Source organism: Phalacrocorax carbo, chromosome 5, assembly GCF_963921805.1.
Source record: "Phalacrocorax carbo chromosome 5, bPhaCar2.1, whole genome shotgun sequence".
NCBI lineage: Eukaryota > Metazoa > Chordata > Aves > Suliformes > Phalacrocoracidae > Phalacrocorax > Phalacrocorax carbo.
In genome coordinates this window covers 22,366,670-22,386,334 of record NC_087517.1, presented here as the reverse complement: position 1 = coordinate 22,386,334, position 19,665 = coordinate 22,366,670, and the positions used below count along the sequence as shown (strand labels likewise).

Sequence of the window (19,665 nt, the reverse complement as noted above, 5' to 3'; positions counted from 1 at the left end):
ACTGACAGGAACAAATATTCTCCAGAAAGTTTAAAGACCCTGAGACACATCTGCTGAACCACGATTGACCCTTAGAGCTAAATGTAGGTCATTGCTATCTGTTTCTTTGGAAAAACGTGTTGATATTGGATAAAATGATCACAGTACAGAGATGGCAATAAGAGAGGAATGAAACAAGGCAGCCTTTCTGTATTCCACAGGAACACATCAAACCTGCTGCCTTACAGGATTCGCAGATCCACTTCCCAAAACAATAAAGTCAGTTTACAAAGTGGGGACAAGCAATGTAGTGATCTGACAAAGAAAGATGGAAGTAGAAAATATTGACATAAGAGGTAGCTAAGGAGTAGATAGGAAAGGAAAGACTCTATATAGAATTATATAAAATTTAGTTTCTCCCCAGAATGGTCCTGCCACTCCCAGTGCCAACAACCCCTGGGCTGCACAAAAGAGAACTGACCATGGGGAAAGAGGCCGCTATGACAAACCAGCCTTTCAAAGAGAACTGCAAGGATAAAGCTGTACCTCCTCCCAAATACTCATCTTCAGATAATCCATGAGATTCCCATAGCCAGTCTTGAGACAGAGAGGCCAGAAAACTAATGCTGTACAGCAGGTAGAAAACTACCAGTGATCTCACGCACACTGGACTTTCCAAGGTCACACAAACCAGGTCAGGAAAAAAGAGAAACAAACAAGTAACCAGCCAAACCTTTAACCTCCATTGCTCCATGGAGATACAACTCAGCTCTTAGGGGAACAATTAAGAAAAAAAAGCACCAGTGTCAAAAAAGCCTCACGTACAGCTGTGAAATTAGAACCTTCCTTTTTTATTAGACAAAGTAATTTGTGACCAAATTAAACTGCTTTATTGAGTTGGTGAAAGGAAGTGTTTATAATGTATGCTGAACAAGCCTGCTGAGACCCTATACGGCTGAGAAGGAAACAGGTGAACAGAGTACAGTGAAACATGTCTTTCATAACAGAGATAACATATACTTGCTCTTTAAACCTTAATTTTCCAACATTGGAGATAATTCTGGGATAATACTGGCAGTGTGTGGTTTTTATCCCTTTGCCTTTTAAGAAAAGTTTCCATTTAAAGGAAAGAAGATTAAATAGTACAAATACACACAGAAGTGCTGTAGTGATTTTACAGTAATAGTAACTTCTCACTTTTCTGGGAGCATCTGAGCTCTAATATTATGCTGGCCAGAAGAGCCCACCACCTCTTGAAGGTCCTTCAAAACACCTTACCATGACTAACCAGAGCAAACAGAGTGACAGCAGTTGTGTTTTATTAGGTCCTGAACCTGACTAAAATAAGCCATCACTAACTGATCAGCCTAGTGACCAGAAACTGACACATTTCCTTTAAGGAGGAAGTGTGTGCTAGTGTTTCCAATAATGTTTTATTTAACAGCTTAAATAAATAAATGGAAATGTATTTAATGACATCTGAACAGATGATTGCATCCAGAACAGAACCTCAGGGTGTTCTGAAGAAAACTGAGGACGAAGTATCAGTGATAGGAGAGATGCAAGACACAGCATAAAGTGAAGATATTACATAGTTTAATACCAAAATAGCTGCAAAATTGATAGAAAGATAAATAGTAGGAAACCTCCAAAACCAGAATGGCAAATGAGACACCATTCCAGGTAAACATCCCACTGTTCCTGTGTCCCAGTCTTATTTCCCACAGGGATATGAACTCACAATCTTCATCACAGAGATGCCTGTTTCCCCAAATTAACAATTCTATGAATTTGCTGTGTTTATCAACAACTATTTACTTCCTCTAAGTTTAACAATCTCAATAATCAAGAGATACATGTGAACTGTAATAGAGCAACAATGTCAAAAACCAGTCACCACACCATGAAAAGTTCTTTTTCTGTATTTCAAATGAAGAAGGCCTGACTTCAGGCTATAAAATTCTTGACTATAAGCAATCTAAAATGGCATTTACAAATGCTATACTACTCTCCCAGGACTGTAACATCTACATGTATCGCTGTTGCTATTTTATTCCAAAAAGAGGCAAAGAACATGCCAACTCAGCTGTGCAGCAGAACAAAGCACCCTCACTCACAAAAAAGCATTAGGAAGCCAGGTTCTAAGTGTGAGTAGAAACTGTAGGCCACTAACAGAGCATCTCCTGCTGTCACACAGGAATAGGCTAGCTCACAAGGATAAGCACATCATTTTCTCTTTTTGAAACATCCAATAGCTTCAAGAAAGAGGAACTTCCGTAACAGTGGAAGTGGAGCTCTACCTGGGTTTTTTTTCCTCAATACTACACTGCTATTTTTCTAGCTGCCTTCCATACATTTATGTCACTTGAGTAGGTTTTGGGAGTCAAATTTACACTTCAGTATGACTTTCCAGTTGTTTTGCAATCTATCTGCACTACTAGCAGCTGCAATTACATGGCAGACAGTTTTGTGTAGGGGGTGACCCCTTAGGAAAGGAGACTCAGAACCTACACTCAAATCAGCTGCATACATCCAGAAGCTTGTCGCACCTGGCATTTTTTAAACACAGCCACCGCATCCTCGTATCATCAGCCTTTCTTCAACACTAAATCTGAAAAACGGCAAGTCAAAGTTATTTGTTTACCCAGGCAGATGGTCTTTTTCCCAGTAGGATACCTATATGCAACTTTAGGTTCCCAAGTCTCAATATAGACTTCACAAGACTCTTACTGCAGGGAATTCAAGCTCTTTTGTGAGTTTGTAATTTTCATGGGCAATTAAAGGAAGGAAACTGAATGTGAAAAGTCACCATATGTCACCTAGAAGCTTTGCTTCCAGATGTTTGTAAAAGTTTTTCATTCTACAGCATTATACAGATACTGCTTAGCACCAATGATCAGCAACCAAGTAACAAGCCAGACCTGAATTCCTCACTCTGTTTCTTTATCACTGAAGCTAATGATAACTTTTCCATTTATGGGAGCACAATCAGACCATTAACTCTTAATGAGCCAAGCCACCATTGATTTAACTGCAAATATTACTGAAGAAAACAAAAACATTATCTTGTTCCTATGTTAGCGATATGCCAAGCAGTCAGTTTAACGTCACTGGAACTTAATGTCTTGTTGGCATCAATACTGGTGAGCTGCTCTGCAAGGAACTGTTTTGTAGACACGTGAATGAAACAAACGGTAGTACTGCAGTCAGAAAGGGGAAGAATTTGCATATACATGATCAGAGTGGAAATATAATTGCTTAGTTATCTTCTATGCTTCAAATCTTAGTGATTTATAAAGATACTAAGAGTGGTGTAATATATTTATTACCAGCATAAAGGAACATGCTTCTGGGCATGCAGGTTATTATGCCAATTCCTAGGAAGACCTAGGGCCATATCATATTTACATAATCATACTTCACAGTGCTGATGACGTTTGAGGCCAAATACCTCTGTGTAAGAGTCAATGGCATTACATCACAGATCAACTTGGATATAGGTCTTCTAAGCTACTAACTAATGCTATCTTGTCACACATTACCTATGAAGATGAAAATCTTTCCAACACTGCTAGGGCTCTGGTACCACCCACACAAGAATGCTAGCTTTTTATTAGATAAGTTCTTATCACTGTCTTTACTCTGGATTACTGTTAGGCTAACCAAAGTGTAAATATTGTAAAACTTGTAAGATCTACATTTCAGATTACCTATTCTAAGCATTTATGTTCTATACCTTGTATGTATATATCTAAATACCACAGGAAACATAATAAAATCAACCTTTTCACCACCTAATTTAAAAACAAGAACCATGGAAATGAGTTTAAAAAGTCAAACCAAAAGCAAATCCCACACTCTGGTTTCATGTGTATAAATTACAGTAAAAGCGTGAAATAGGCAAAAATAAAATCAAAGTAAACATATACTCTGGGGCGAGTCTGTGGGTGTTCTAAAAGAAATACAAAGCTAATTTAATTTGGGCTTCACATCAGATGAAGTGCTAAAGCACTTAGATGAAACGACTGGCTTTGGTCCATATCGCCAAAACGTAGCGAGGCTTGACCTAACATCTCTTTCAGAAGCCTGAAAACTAAGATGGGATGGTCACATCTAGCATTTGCCATTTTGCCAAGAATGGGGGCAATGAGGAGTGGACAGGAAGGTGAATACTTTGCATTAAAGGATTTTGTGGGTCGCTCACTCTTTAGCCCCAAATCCTTTAAATCTGCTGTGGAAAGCAGTGACTAAGAGTTGGCAGTGAGTAATGAAAGAAAGCGAGCTTCACCTTCTCTTTGAAAGTTGGTGCCTGTTTCCTCACAGAGAACATCATCTGCTTTATACTCATTACCTAGAAAGTTAACAGTTCATTTTCATCAAATTGAAATTTCTGGTTTGAAAGAACAGAGTCAAACATATATTTCACTTCAACAATGAGAGACCCTTTGGTAAGCAGAAAGTCTCATTTCACTATTACACCACTTGGTAATATAAATAAGATAGCTACAATTGAAAGCGTTAAGTTAGAGAGGACTTTAAGAAGGAGCAAAAATTTGTAATGAAAATTTAAAAAAGAAACCAAGACCAAGGAAACTATTTCAGCCTTGGGATGCTTTGACATTGAAATGTCATTAATTATTTCACTAGTTGTAGACAATAATGGCAAAATCCCTAATAAAATTAAACCTTGCAGCTCTGTTATATTAATTTACTTATTTTGATGCAAAGGAGAGTGCAAAAAAAAAGGCTGAAGGCACACAGGGGGTGGGGAAGGGAGGAATGTTTATGCTAATTAATATACTAATTATACTAAAATATGCTAATTAAATACTAATAAGGCTACAGTAAAATTTTACTGAAGTCTGTTGGTCTATTATGTATACATATTAAGACACAATTTGTAGGTGATGGACTGGTTTGGCTGAGTATCTGGAAGGCTGTGAGCTATTCCTATATGTGCAGTCCATTTGTGAGTAAGGAAGCAACTGCCTTGCCTTCTCTACTCTTCCCAAAGACAATTCTCTCACTTCACTATAATTCTTGAAAGGGGCATGTATTTCCTTGACACTGTAAATGTTTATAAGATGTACCAATCACAGAGCTGCACCCTGCAGTTAAAATCACCTCCAGACTGAACAAGGCTGACACCAATGGTGGAAGCTGTACTTTTACTGTTTCTGTAGGCCCAAGAAAAGGGAAACAATCAAAGCAGCTGCATATGGTGTATGCCATCAGCAGTACACATTAAAAGAAAGAAGTTCATTCATACAATGTCACTTCATGAGTGATGTGTTATCACAACAAATACAAAGGTGACAACACACACCCATTTGAGCTAGGAGGCACCGAGGACAAGACCAGTGCAAACTCCATAAAGGTCTCCTGCCTTCAGACTTCAGCGGTGGAGTTGGCAGGAGGCAGGGGAGAGTTCTGTGAAGCAGCTGTTGTACGATCCAGAGGCTGTGGAAAGCAAATGTCCATATGGATAGAGGGAGGGAGAAAGGGTGGAAGCGTGAGTTTTTGTGCATTTTACATTGCTAAAAATCATCATATACAGTATCAGCACCTGATCAGGATACCATGGTCTACAACAATCAACCACATGCAGGACACCCTGCTGCCAATCCTCTGCCTTCCCAGCCTGAAGGATTTTCCTGAGTTCATGGTGAACTTTATTCAGCAAAATGGCCCAATGTAAGTGTCCTGCAGACACCACTAGGACAAAAACTTATTTAAAACATATAGTTTGATAAGTTCTGTTGCAACAGAGCAAACTTTGAAGACAAAGCTTTATGTCAGGCATAATTTATGTTATTTTTGACCTGTGAATTAAGATTTTATGAAAATACTGTTCAACAAAAGGAAGATTTTTTTTTATATTTATATCCACTTTATATATATTTTTTTAATATTATTTATTATTTATGACCTAACAGCATACATCTGTCACTGGAAAAAGACAAAACCCAAGAGAATAGTTTGATAAGAGCACAGCTTTCAGTGAGAAGCAACTTTCTAAATCTCCAGCAACATACCCAGCAATCACAGTATGGCAAAAGGACTGATATATCATATCACGCATAGTTGTTACTACAAAGACTAACAGATTGCTTTACTGGGTGCAGAAATTTAATTTCTCCCCATCAGCCATTAACTGCAATCATGGACAGTAACAAAGACAAGCTGGCCACAGCATTTTAGAGAGCTACGAATGCTCCAAATGACAGCTTTACTAGCTTTCATGTGCTTCTGTAGGGAAGTGAAAATCAAAGCTGAAACCCCAGGCCTCCTTCTCCTTGAAAGATGCTCTAGCCAGGCAAATGTAAAACTTTATTGCAGTTAGTTACTACCATTCTAAAAATAAATTAACATCGGCATGTGTGCCATGCTGGCATTATCACACCTTCAGAAGTAAACCAAACAGAGTTGATAAGTCTGCTAACCAAATACCGTTTATGAAGCTTGGGCACATCTTCCCAAAAAGCTAGGTAAGCTTGTCAGCTCTACAAAGCCACCAAAAACCTAATGACAGCCTTTACAAGAATGGTGTTTTTCCAGAGTATCCTGGTTAGATCTTCCTTGGACAACTTGGTGGGCACGGGGAAACACAGACATCCACTTTTCTGCTGATACTGTACTGATGCAGTAAATTGCTTTATGCAGCAAATAGGGAAGGTGACAGTAGAAGACAAAGTAGCAATGATTCATGCAATGCTCTGGGCTTTACGAGAAAGGTGTTTTCAGAAAGAATCCAACGGTGAAATTCACCGCTAGGCAAAGGGCCAGCACAAAGCAAAGGACCTAAAAACTAGCTCAAAGCGGTGCTTAAGTAATTGACAGGCTCCATGCCAGCCTTGTAGGTAAGATCAATTTTACCCTCAAACTAAGGAAGGAACATTTATGAGATCCAAATGTAAAGAAAAAACACATCAGGTCAGCAACATATGCAGCAAAGCAAAAACATATGCAGCGGCAGGTTGCAAGGAGACTAGGTCAAGTCAGGAGGGAAGGAAAATCATATAGAAGTCAGAATATTTTGTTGCCTGGAAATTCAAGAACCAATAAAGAAACTATAAAAGATGTAATGCATTGGGCACAGTGTTTTAGGGAGAGCCTTTTGTACAATTGAGTTGGTTAATTTTTCTAAAGGGAGTACCTTGTAAGAGTGAAAGTCATAAGACCACCTAATAAGGAGCACTTCCCACTCAAGATGGCAAAACTAGCTTTCTCAAAAAAGGGATCTTAACTATCTAGAAATGGACTAACCAACCAAGCTTGAACGATCCTGTTCATTTAAAAGCACCAAATTGCAGTTTCCCTTTTAAAAATATATTCTTATTACATTTGGATGTTTGAAAGACATACTGTATCAAAATGTCTTATCCAACTATCCCAAGTTACGTATTAACTAAGCATTAGCTTAGGTTTTAGAAGTCAAAATTAATATTGCCAATGTGGTGCTATGCTGGTGGCATATTCCATTCTTCAAAACAGGAACATCTGCAGTATTTACTTCCTCACACTCCCCCAGCAAGGCAGCACATGTTGCCGTGATGGAACTGCACCTGTCAGGACTGCTGTTGCACCTGGGCTCACTCATGATGCTTATCAGTCTTCTGGACTAGGTATCTTAGGGATGGTCTTAAGCAGACCTTTTTATTTGAAAAGATGCAGATTTCTACCATAGCATTAGCACAGCAGGACACCATTGACTGAAATGAACTTTCTCCCCAGGCAAAACAGCTTTCCAAAGGAAAGATCTATCAAATTTGTAGGAGAATTTATTACGCTTAACATTTTTCACTAGCTTCCTAAGGAAGCAATTAAGTGTTTCTTTGCAATTATTCCATTAAGAAAACCAAGACAAATTAAAAAGGATTATCCAGTTCAGTACTGTAACGCAGTTCTGCAAGAACTGTCTCCCTCCAGATTTTGGGGTCTGGATTTTATTCCTTGCAAACCCAGCTTTCCCCCCTAAGTGGACCAAGCAAAATGTTTGGTGTTTGATAAACAGAAAGAGGCCTGTACTTTCTTTCAGTTACACAGTGTTACTAGGGGGTTGGTGTAAATATAAATACAATCACAATCAAAATTTTGTTAATTTACATACATTCCCATGTGAAAGACCTGAGTATACAAAGCAAAACACTGGAATAATGACTATAGCATAAAATGTGGCAAGATTCATATACAATACTGTGTAGAAATGAGTAATTAAAAATACATACACAATCACAAAATTAATAAGTTCTCTTTGTAAAAATCAAATACGTTGAAAGTTAAAATCACAGCAAAATTACACAATCCATCCTTCTTAAGCTTGTTAAGCAAGCAATAGTATACCTTGTTCAAACAACCATGCTATGTCAGCCACCCCTCCTTAAACTGCAGGGATATGCTGAACTGGGAGGAAGACATCTTGCACTTTGCATGTCAACTCTTTGCATGTCTTTAGAAACAGCTCAAAATGGCTTGTAATGAAGCATGCATTTACTGTATTCTTCTTCGTCTTTAGGAATGCTGGCATTCAGAGTTTTTCCTAGAACAGACACTTTCTTTGTGCTGAGAGAGATTTGCTTCATTAACCATAGGTAATCTTTCTAGTAGTGATTTCATGATACTGCTAATGGTGATTTTAGTGGTATTTGTGGTAATCTGTAATAAAGTAGAGAAATTTGGAGGGCAAAGCCTCTGTGTCCTTGTGTATTACAGAATCCTATGAACCTGCAGTTCTGATCTCTGCACACCCGCAGGCTGAGCAACCTTTTAGGTTGTGACAATTGCTTATTAAAACTATTCTCATATTTCATGCCACAGACACGTACAGAAACAAAGGCAGAAAACAGAATATCTTATCATCACCATACAGCAAGTTAATGGGTGAAGTACACAAAATGTGTAAGTGTTCAAGGAGGCAGGAGAGGTTGCACATTACATGCTGCTCCGGTCCATTTGGAGGACTGGCACACACACTTCCTCTGGGGCTGACTACTGCTAAATAGCTAAGAACAGCTTTGATGTCCCCTCTTGGCACAGGCACATTGTCAGTCCTTCAGGCACCAAGCTGACTGGCACCTGGGACAGCTCAGGAATTACAACCATAAAAATGATGAGGATTTTTTTTTTTTAATAGCTACTTTTACTTACAAAGCAAGCACCAGAGACATTTAGGATACATTTTCTTCTGTCAAATTTTGCCCAACAAAGAAGATAACATTACATGAATGCACTGACACCACGCATTCCCCTAATTTCACCTCTCAGAATTACACAAATATGGTCTGACTCGCACAAAAGCTCTGAGAACTCATCATATTGTAAAAACAATTTTCATCTTAAATCCATATTACTGCCTATAGCAGGATTAATAGACCTATGCTGGGTGTTTAAAAGCTATCAATACCCTTCTCTGCTTAAATCACCAGAAATACAGTGTTGATGGGAAACACCATGGAAACTTCTTTCCACAGCACCTCAGACAAAGAACGGGCAAAAATAGTATTTTATGAAACACTAATGGATTTTGGTTTTTTAATAAAAAGCAACCTCTGCCAGAGGCATTTAAACAAGGATGATGCAGAAGTTGAGATGAATACTTTGGTAAGCCTTACTGCCAGCTTAATGCCTATAATGAAAAGTAATAAAGTGGACTGGGCATGGTGCTATACCAATATTTTTTTCTACCCCATTAAATATTGATAAGAACTTATATTCCTTACCAATGGCAGCCACAACTCATTTTATGAATGCGAATTAAATGTTAATTTTTATTCTTCGTGAACGTAAGTTTTATGCCTGTGCTTTATATTACACCTATACAAGACTTCAAACAAATCTGTGATGGGTTATGAAAGCATAATAATATAAGTGCCTACCTTTTTCAGGAACCGTACTCCATAGGTAAATATATAAAGGTAAAATGTAAATCTCCACCTGCAAAAGGTACAAGAGATTAACTCTAGGACACCAAGTTTACATACTTTACAGTTCAACACATGATTTCTTATAGCACTGCCAAACCACCACACCCTGGTCACGTTAACAGAAGATGAAGCAAAATTTTGGTCTGGTTTTCTACAACTTTTGTTATCAAGCATTGTGCTCATCTGCCTGCTTTTGCCAGCCTCCTATTAGCCCTCTGAAAATACCCACTAATGTCACCTAAACATGACAGGAAAAAACATATTTTCAAGGATAATTAAGTTTTTAAAAGTTTTGTGAAAACTAGGAGGATAGCGGAGGACAGAGGACAATTCTCACACCTATTGCAGGGAAGTTCACTTGTTAACAACACCAGGACAATGATAATAAGAAATTTTATTAAGCCTTCAACAGGTGACTTTAGAGTGTTGCACATCAAATACGGCCTTTAGTAACAAAAAAGCATCATCCACAATAAGCTAAAATTTCACTTAGCAGATTTCAGCACTTCACTCTAGATTTTAGAGGGTGCATTTGCGTCAGATAGGTTTGCTCGATACAAATATATATATATCCACAATTTACGTCTGCTTCCAAAGAGTTTCCTTGATAAAGATGATTCTACATTTTCCCAAGTACACATTGCTAGGCTTCTAGTTTTTCTTCTCAGAGAGAGGCAAACTAGAAGCTAGGATCAAGATGCCACACAAAATAAGAGAAACCAGCAGGAGATTTGATACAAAATCATCCTATCCTCTACATCCTTCTCCCTTCCCCAATAAAGTAAGACTGTATACAGAGCACCCTCCTATCTTTTGGACCCATTACTGGCTTAGGAAAGAATAGACAATGGAAATATAAGGAAACAAAAATCTAAACTTCATGCAGTGTAAATTCTAGAGGAATTCATGGGTTTTTTCTTCCCAAGGGTTGAAGTGATTATACAAACATGCTTGACATAAACACCATTGAGGTACTATTCATAAAGTTTATAGCAGGATGAGATTTAGCTTCCTCAGTGTGAGGAAATACTGCAGCATGAATCACATTCAATTACATATTTTACAGCACTTACAACTCTCCACCAGCAAAACTATTAGCTTACAGTTAATTGGCATTGAAGCATGTTCAGACATCACTGGAATGGTTTCAAAACTGAAAATGCTCTTATGTAAAAGAAGGTTAATCCAAACCTTCCTCTTCAAAGCTACTTTTCCAAGCATTTAGAAAGTTAGTTGTCATACATAAATAGCCCTCTGACAAGTTGAGTACAAGAGAGTGTAAGAACAGCCGTAAGATTTAAAGTGTGATACTTAAGCTGAACAGAATCTCTCTCTTATCCTGTAGCCTCCACAGCACTGCAGAGATTAATTTATTCAACTGATATGATACAAATACCAATGTCTTTAAGGGTTCAGTCACACTAGGCAATACATCTCACAGCTTTCTTGCTGACAGTTTCCTCAACATACTGCAAAAATAAGAGCACTCAGAGGCATAATGTTAGTTGTGCTGGTAGAACCCTTCAGATCGCACACATGGAAGAAACAGCAAGGACAGAAATATGAAGGAAGGTTTCACTTGGGTAACAATTTTCTCATTAGGCTGGTCCTACAGCTAGGAAACCTGCCATTTAACTTCAAGATTACATACCTTATCTAGTGAAAGTTTGAAGGCTGTCACTGAAAAAATATTACAAGGAAAAAACTGCCTAGCCTAATCTCACTCCTGAGCACTCCCAGTGCCCTTCTTTCACTCCTAAGTGTGAGCAGTTATGATAAATTCTTCACAAAGCATTTTCTTGTTTTAAAAATCCCCTCACATCACCTTTATTTCACATTTCTTCAAGCAAAATTCATAACATATTCGATGACATTTGTAGCTTGCTGTTGGGAGATGCACTATTCCATAGAGGAGTTCAAAGGCAGTCTAAAGTATTTGAAATATGTTATTGTTAAGTTTTAGATGGTGGGTCTCGGGGATTTTCCAGTCTGCACGGACATCTGAAAGACCGTGGCTGCAGCATTTGCTGCAGCTATCACCTCAGAAGAAATAAAAAGGCCCTTTCCTGAAACAAGCAAATTCAGAAACTCCGATTTCCCCATCTAGCTTTCCACCCACCCCCACACCCCCCCCCCAAAGCGCTGCTGCTGCCGTAGATCTGCACTGAAGCCATGGATTGCCCAGCAGGAGAATTCCTGGAGCTTTGGAAAAGCCTCAGAGCCAAGAGCCACCAGGTACTACTTAGGTCTGCCAAAGACAATCAGCCTGCTCCAATTGTTCTTATGCTAAAAGGTGACACATGCATACAAGTATATGATAATATATACTATTGGTTTTCTTTCCTCTTTTTCCCTAACCTGCCAAACGAGTCAACTTGGATTAAGCATCAGAAGATAAAGCAAGGCTCAGGACTGGGTGACAGACAAAGCTGGTCAAAGTACTAACTTCTTAAAAAAAAAAATTGGTAGAGAAAAATGCTCATTCCTGCTAAACAACATTCACAAAACCTATTCGATGAACTTCTGGGTTGGTCAAACTGCAATAAAGAAAAATTCAAAACAAAAGCCAAGTTGGAACTGGCCCCCAGCATGTTTATCCTCATTAATCAGCTAACTCTGGTGGTAGCAGAGCTACAAAGGACTTTTCACTGCTCTGTACCAGGGAGCTAGTTGCCTTTTCTGTGGGCTTCAAAGGGAAATTCTTCCATCTCAATACCGCAGTTAGAATCTTAATCCCATATATAGAAGTCCAAGGAATTTCCCACATTGTTTTACCACTACTTGTAGATGGTTTATTGCTGCAATTAACAGCAAAACATCCACTGGCCAAGGTCAAATAGATGAACACAAGACGGCTTGGAAGAAAATGAATTTTAGGTTATTGAAGTATTTATTACTATAAAGTAAGTGAATATATCTGGTCTAACTAGCCAAGTAATGACGTTCAACATTTCAGTAAATGTTGCACATTAACTGCTAACACCTTCACAACTGGATATATTTAATTTGTAACTGTCTTTTTTAATAAAATAAAATTTAAAAAAAAGACAGAGGTAACTAGATGCTTATTATCTACAAATTAACATACATTGAGATCTATAAAATCCACATTGAATGAAATCAACAGTTAAGACCATTTACAGAATGAGTGACATTTATGAGGCATTACAGTCATAAGAAATATACATACAACAAATGGTCAAAATTAAGGGATATCGTTCCCATCGGCTTCAGCTGTAGAGTGAAAAAAGGCAAGGAGTCTATCTGTAGCTGTCAGCTACATGCTATCAGAAAGTTAATGGTAGATATACCAACAATCCTTTGCACAAGGTCATACATAGATCACTATACCCCTGAACACACTGGGAACTGAATTAGCACTCAGTTCTCTGCCCAGTTTTCTACCTTGCTGCAGGGAGTCAGGAAGCTAAAACCATGTTGGTGCTTTATTGGCATATCAGCAGTCCTCATTCCCCCTCGGCCGTCCCTTTGACTCGGTAGCCTAGCAGTAAGAACATCTGCCAGGCTTTGGAAAACCTAGGCTCAATTTTCTCTTCTGTCACATCTCTCACTCCTGAAGGGTTTGTCAGCTACAAAGCTGTCACGTGTAGGACCATCTCTTCTTGTGAAGCTGTATTATGTAGCAGAAAATATTCCATAACTTGGCATGAAGGACAGGGAAGCAGGGGACAGGAACTAGGTTGTGAAGCTGCATTATTCACTCAAAATCATACAGACAAGGCCAGAAGGTATGAGATAAATGTTTCACGCAATGCAGATTTGTCCAGCACAACTCCTCCAAAGGTGAACTCTCAAATCAATTCTCTTGCAACAAGTACTCTAATGAAATCCAACATTTGCAATCTACAGTACATACTTCTTTGTCCCTCCGAGTCTCACCGCAGCCCACTGATGAAGAGATGCAAGTGGAGGGAAAGAGTTAAAAGTAGGAATCACATCCACTCATAGTATAGCTGAGAGTCCAAACCACCTCGGTATTTTGGGAACTTAGGCAAAATGTTCCTTCTCTCTGCACAGGACATCACAGAAGAGAAGGACATCCTTCTAAAGTGTGAAGTTATCAAGTCTCATTCCCAGCTGAATTCACAAAGTGGTAGCTGATTGAGAGGTCTTTAATTTGTCCTAGGTAATAGTCCCAGCTCTCACAGTTGGGAAAAAGCCCTCAGCCTGAGCACAGTCTGAATAGTCACAGACCCCAGGGAAGGGAAGATGTCTGGCCAGCAGCATAAATGCTCTCTAGTACCCTTTCTGATATCCTGCTCAAGACCCTTAAGCATCAGCAGCTCATCCTGAACATCCCCAGGTCACTGAGGTCAGTTGTCATTTGTGTCACAGCTGGTTGTCTGCAACAGGGAAAGTAACAAACTCTTCTAAAGCAGCAGCAGCAGAGCCCAACAGACTAGAAAAAGCAAGGCAAGATCTATACTGATATCTTTAGTTCCCCTCTCCCCCCAGCAATACCTGCTTCCCTATTAAAGCAATACAATGGAGGCCACTAAGTGAAGCACCCCATTGTGGGTGATCTGACCACATCAATTCACATTTAACTAAAAAATGGGGACAGCTGAAGCTACTCTATTTTGTGAGAATTTGCTCTGGCTCTCAGACTTGAAACACTCCTCCAGGCAGTTGTATAGAGACACAAAATTTTAATCACCCACAAACACACAAAGGTGCTGCTTGAAAGACCTTTTTAGGTTAATTTAAATCCAGCAAACCCAGATGAAAGTGCTCAAGGAACAAGTGTTCTGGAAGACTTGGTCTGTCTGCTTGCAATAGGGTTTATGAGGTTCGCTTTAGTCCTGCACTAACATGCCTACAAGACTTCCAGACTGAACCAGGCTTGCATCTGGTTTGATCAAGCTCAGAATGAGAGAGATCAAACCTGTTTACATGTGGCCCTTTTGGCAAATCCTTCAGGTTGTGCTGGTGCCTACCAGGCCAGCATTTCAAATATGGATGTGACACACTGCAGCAGAGCCAAGCCAAAGAGTGACTCTTCAGTAACAAAAAAAGAAATTATTTTCTAATGTAGTCTTAAAATGAATGCTCTGGAGCCCTCAAGAGTGCAGCAACAACTCTGACTGCTCTTATTCAACACACAAGTGCATTCCTGATCCAGAGCACAGACAGTTTCTTAACCTCTCAAGCCTTTTAACTTTGAGCTGCTAATGAAATTTTAAAGATGCTTCAGCATGATACAGAACACTACGAAGACGGAAAAGTTGGAGAGCCTCTGCCAACTGATCTGGTATACCCCGTTGTGCTCAATTCAGCAAAAACTATTTAAGTGCACACTTGAGCAAGCACTTCGCTAATTTAATGCATATGCCTAACCAGGTTCCCTTCACCACACTGGTGAATTTTGTCCTTAAAATTTCCCTCCAAATTTCTGCTCTGAAATGTGAAATTAAGCTTCAGCTAATAAAAATGTATTGTTCAAGCAAAGCACCCTCCTACCCCATATACATGCACACGTATTTTGCAGAGCCCACCACATGGGGTTCATGTGCTGTGTTAGAAAAATGCCATCCTCCCTGTGGACCTGCTGTCCAGCAGAGTGAGCTCAGCATAGCCCCTCTCCCAGGAAATGGGCTGCTTCTCCCAAGCATAAGGCTGAAGAGGCACACGGCCTCCCTGCTCCTGCAGTTTTCACTTTCTTCCATTCTTTTTGCTGAAAGACCGGCCAGCAGGGCTGTGAACACAGGCACTCCCGCAGAGCGCCCCCCCCCCCCACATAGCAGCACACCCCCAGCAGCGCACAGCCCTTCCCACCATAAGCACGCACACCTTGATGCCAAACCAGTGCCTGCTGCCCAGCAATGGTGTGCAAGGATCCAAAGTTATCCAACTGACCTTTGACAAGCAAACATGAAACATAATACATAAACAATGTTAAAAACGTAACAGCCATTTTGCTTTCAGAATTGTAGCTGTTATTTACGAAGATGCTTTTGCCACTTATTTGCTACAGTCAGAGCCCCAAACAGCAATGTAAGAATGCCATACTTCAGAACAGTTAACGTTAAAAACTCCTCGTATTTAGCCACCAGCCACAGGCTCACCACATTGCTGGTAGTTGAAGAAACTGGCTTTCTGGCTCTGAAAACTATTTTCAGAGAAACTGCAGACTCCTGAAGATTTCCCATAGAAATTTACTTTGGTAAAATTTCAGATTTGCTGTTCTCAGTCACCCACTGCTCAGCTCCTGCCAGTGGCTGACACACCTCTGGGCTCAGGCTTTGGACTGAAAGCCAAACTGAGCCTAATGCAAACTCCACAGGTGCAGGTCTTGGCTCTGGAGAAGACGAGATGGCTTGAACTGCCATCATGCAGCTTATTCTCCATTTTAATCCCCACTGTCTGACTGAACAGGGTGAACGCATAGCTGGGCTACTGCAATTGTTAGCTGAGACTGAAAACTATTTTTGCTGCAATGATTTCCTGTGGCTGTGAAGAGTATGTCCACTGTGAGACTGCTCAGAGGAGCATTTCTGAGGCTGAATTTAAACAATACTGAATGTTTATTTCTTTTAAACGGGAAGCATTGCTAAGATACCCACATGGCCACTGTGACTTAAAGCAGTCCATGTTTTATTCTCACATTGCACTTTTCTGCTCCCCCAAACACAGTACCAGAGTCTTCAACTTTCTGATTCACTCAAGGGGACTTAATCCAATTAATGCTGCTCCTGACAGAGCCAGAGGTATGCATTCCTTCTAGATGGTTATGTCTAAGGAGAGGTATTTAGAGGATGATCCCAAAAATCAACAGGCTCTGAACTTTTGGGTCAACTTATTAATATTTGTGATATTATCTACTGACCTATTATAGATCCCATTTAGGTTAAAAAACCTGAAAACCATACACCAAACAGCAACCCTTCTCCCCTGAAACAATAAAAAATTCCCACAAAGATAGTATTTTCTTAGGCAATAAACCAGGTAAAAATACAAGACAGAGCATAGAAAAATGTTTACTCTATCCAAAACCTAGGAGGACTACTAGCACCTCAAATGTCTAATGGTCTCATAAATTCAAACTTAAGACATTTGTATTGTACCACAAGTGTCACTCTTAGAGTATTAAGACTTCAGTCCCCCAGTAGTTAAGCTGCACAAAACTGTGCTTTTATATCAGGTACATGACAATTCAGATGTTACTGTGTTTCACTCTGAGCAAACTTTTTGGTTGTTTTGCCTTCCCTGATTGAAGCTCTAACAAACACAAGCAGTGAGCAGTGCTGTCCCACAGGATTGTTAGGGAACTGTGGTGGAAGGCTATTAATACTTCACAGCCTGCATCACTAACCAGAAGAGTAAAGTAACAAATTGCCACCTTCTTTTGAGATATCAGCTTTTCAAGGAATTTAGAAAATCAGAGTTCCAACTCTTTTCCAGGCAGAACTCAAAATAAGACACGGTGAAGGTAATTTGATAACCCAGGTGGCACACTCTCAGCATTTTGCCTGATCTGCATGGACCTATATTTTCACTTGCAAATTTTCAGAGATCTAAAGAGTTTCTACTCTAAGTCCCAATTTCACAATTTCCGTCATCTAATAAAGCCATTTTAAAATAAACTAAAAGCTTTAATAAATCCCACATCTCTATGTGCTTAGATCATGACAGACCTACACACTGAAAACCGAAACATAGAGCAGATCAGAAACACAATTAGCACGTAGGACAGCCCCATGGCATACCTTCAACTGGTTCAGAAACCAGATAGAAATGCAATGCTGCTTCAAACAGTCTGTACCCTCTGCTAAATCTTTACTCATTTTCATTCCTGTTAACTGGTCTCATACAAAGCTGCAAATGTGACAATATGTTTAATGGTGGTAGCCCCACTGCTCCAATTTTCTGCCTCCCAAGATTTCTGTAATGATAATTTGCTGCATTTCTGCAAAGCCTGGCAGATACAAGCGGATATAAAGAATGTCAATTAAAAAAAATATATATTTTTTGTAATTAATCAATGACTAAATAAATAAATAAATCATCTTGCCCTTTTTGGCACAGCACTGCTGTTGAGTTAGACTTGAGTAACCATGCAAATGGTGAATAGTTCCTGCACTATGGTTAAGCTGAAGTTATTTGAGAAAGGAGAGAGTTATGCACAACTCACTAATATGTGCAAAATAGCAAGTATGATAAATTGAGAAATCTTTATTGCTTTCCTCTTCAATTTTCTGGCTTGAGATTTGACTGTCATCTGATTTTCCTCTTGGCTGCAGTTTGAATCAGTTATTTAATATTTAATGTTACGGTGCCAATTGAGACCAGTCCTGTCCTAAATCTGTATGCTCAAAATGCATCTCTGAAAGTCTTAAGAGCAAAATCTAGTAGTGCAGAAAAAAAGGAAAGGAAACATAGTATTAAATTTTGAAGTGATGCTGTTTTATAAATAATAAAGCTTGTTTATATAATTAGACCAGAAAAGATGCATAATATAATAGGTGTTTTGGTAATTCCTTCCAGGTTACATAGCTTCTGTTTAATGGTTATGCAACTGTTCTGTTCCGACTGCTTTGAGGACTACATGAAATAAAGCTCTGGTGAGACATCGGAGATCTGTTAGCGTTACCAAATCTTGCCCTACAAAGAGGTACTACTAACTGGAAAGCATATGGGAAGAGCACACAGAAAAAACAGATGTTGCTGCCATGAACCCTCCCCTATGGTCTGATCAGCAGAACTGGTTTCATATCAGTGATGTTCAATGCACACAACTGACAAGTCTTGGAATGAAAAACCAACCTGAAGTCTTTCCAACTTGGACCTCTAGTCTCCGTTCTTACTAGTGATCTCACAAGTCGCTTGTTTCCAAACAGCTCTCTTGTGGATATCACAACAGCCACTCACTGTCACACTCTTCTCCAGTTCTAGAGGAACAAAAACTTAAAATCTTCCAGGTTGCATTTGTTTTTCACCTAGCAGTGTTGTCCTAGACATGCTGACCAATACATATGCATAAGGCAACTTTTGTGACAGTTAATTATCTTCCTAGACTATTAGCTGTTCCTGTTTTTTCTCATGCTGAATGTTACTTTCATGTAGCATTAAGTCATCTGCCTCAGTTTGGTTTTTAGCCTGCTAAAGCAGGTGCTGACCCCTTATGGGTATTGATCTTTCAAGAACTAGGCTAGGTGTTAGGGCTGTTTCTCCATTTCCCTGAAGAAACTGCCCAGCTGTGCAGCATACTTCAATCCGTGCAGCACACAATGAGTCTGTGCACAGCAATCACACACCCTTGATTTTACACGGGTATAGATCTGTCTTCTGGGGAGGGTTTGCTGTTTCTTCACATTCTGTACTTCCATTTCAGGCGATAAACCTTGCCAGGTTCTAAGCAGGAGTTGCAGTGCTGTCATAGTTGAGATAGGAGGGTAAGTAAAGTTTGTAGCAGTACATCCAAACTTTGCCTTGTCCTTAATTTTATTTTCCCTTTTGCATCCTGAAGAAGTATGTTTTATTAGTCATTTCTGTTCCTCCCCTTTCCCTACCTCGCAGTCATCATTTGTGGCGCCACTGAAGCTTTAGAGAAACTGCTACAAGATGCTCATTACAATGAAGGCTTATTTTTGGTGTGTTTTTTTTTGTTTTTAAAGATCTAATATATTATCCTTCAGCATTCCAAACACACTACAAAGAAACAGGAATAGGAAATTTTTCTATCTTTCATCCAAAAGTGTTGTCATCAGAGCACAGGAGTAAAACTAAGGAAGTCAGAAATACA

The 19,665-nt window shown here is 39.4% G+C and overlaps 1 protein-coding gene across 2 annotated transcripts in view; it reads right to left on the bottom strand.

Moving 5' to 3' along the window:
• The window catches only part of CERS6 (ceramide synthase 6), a 128,522-nt gene that overhangs the window by 52,169 nt on the left and 56,688 nt on the right, over positions 1-19,665 (bottom strand). For both annotated transcript variants that reach the window (XM_064451517.1, XM_064451516.1), the window contains exon 4: positions 9,855-9,912. In XM_064451517.1, coding sequence (XP_064307587.1) covers positions 9,855-9,912 — 58 coding nt within the window. The remainder of the gene's footprint in view (positions 1-9,854; positions 9,913-19,665) is intronic.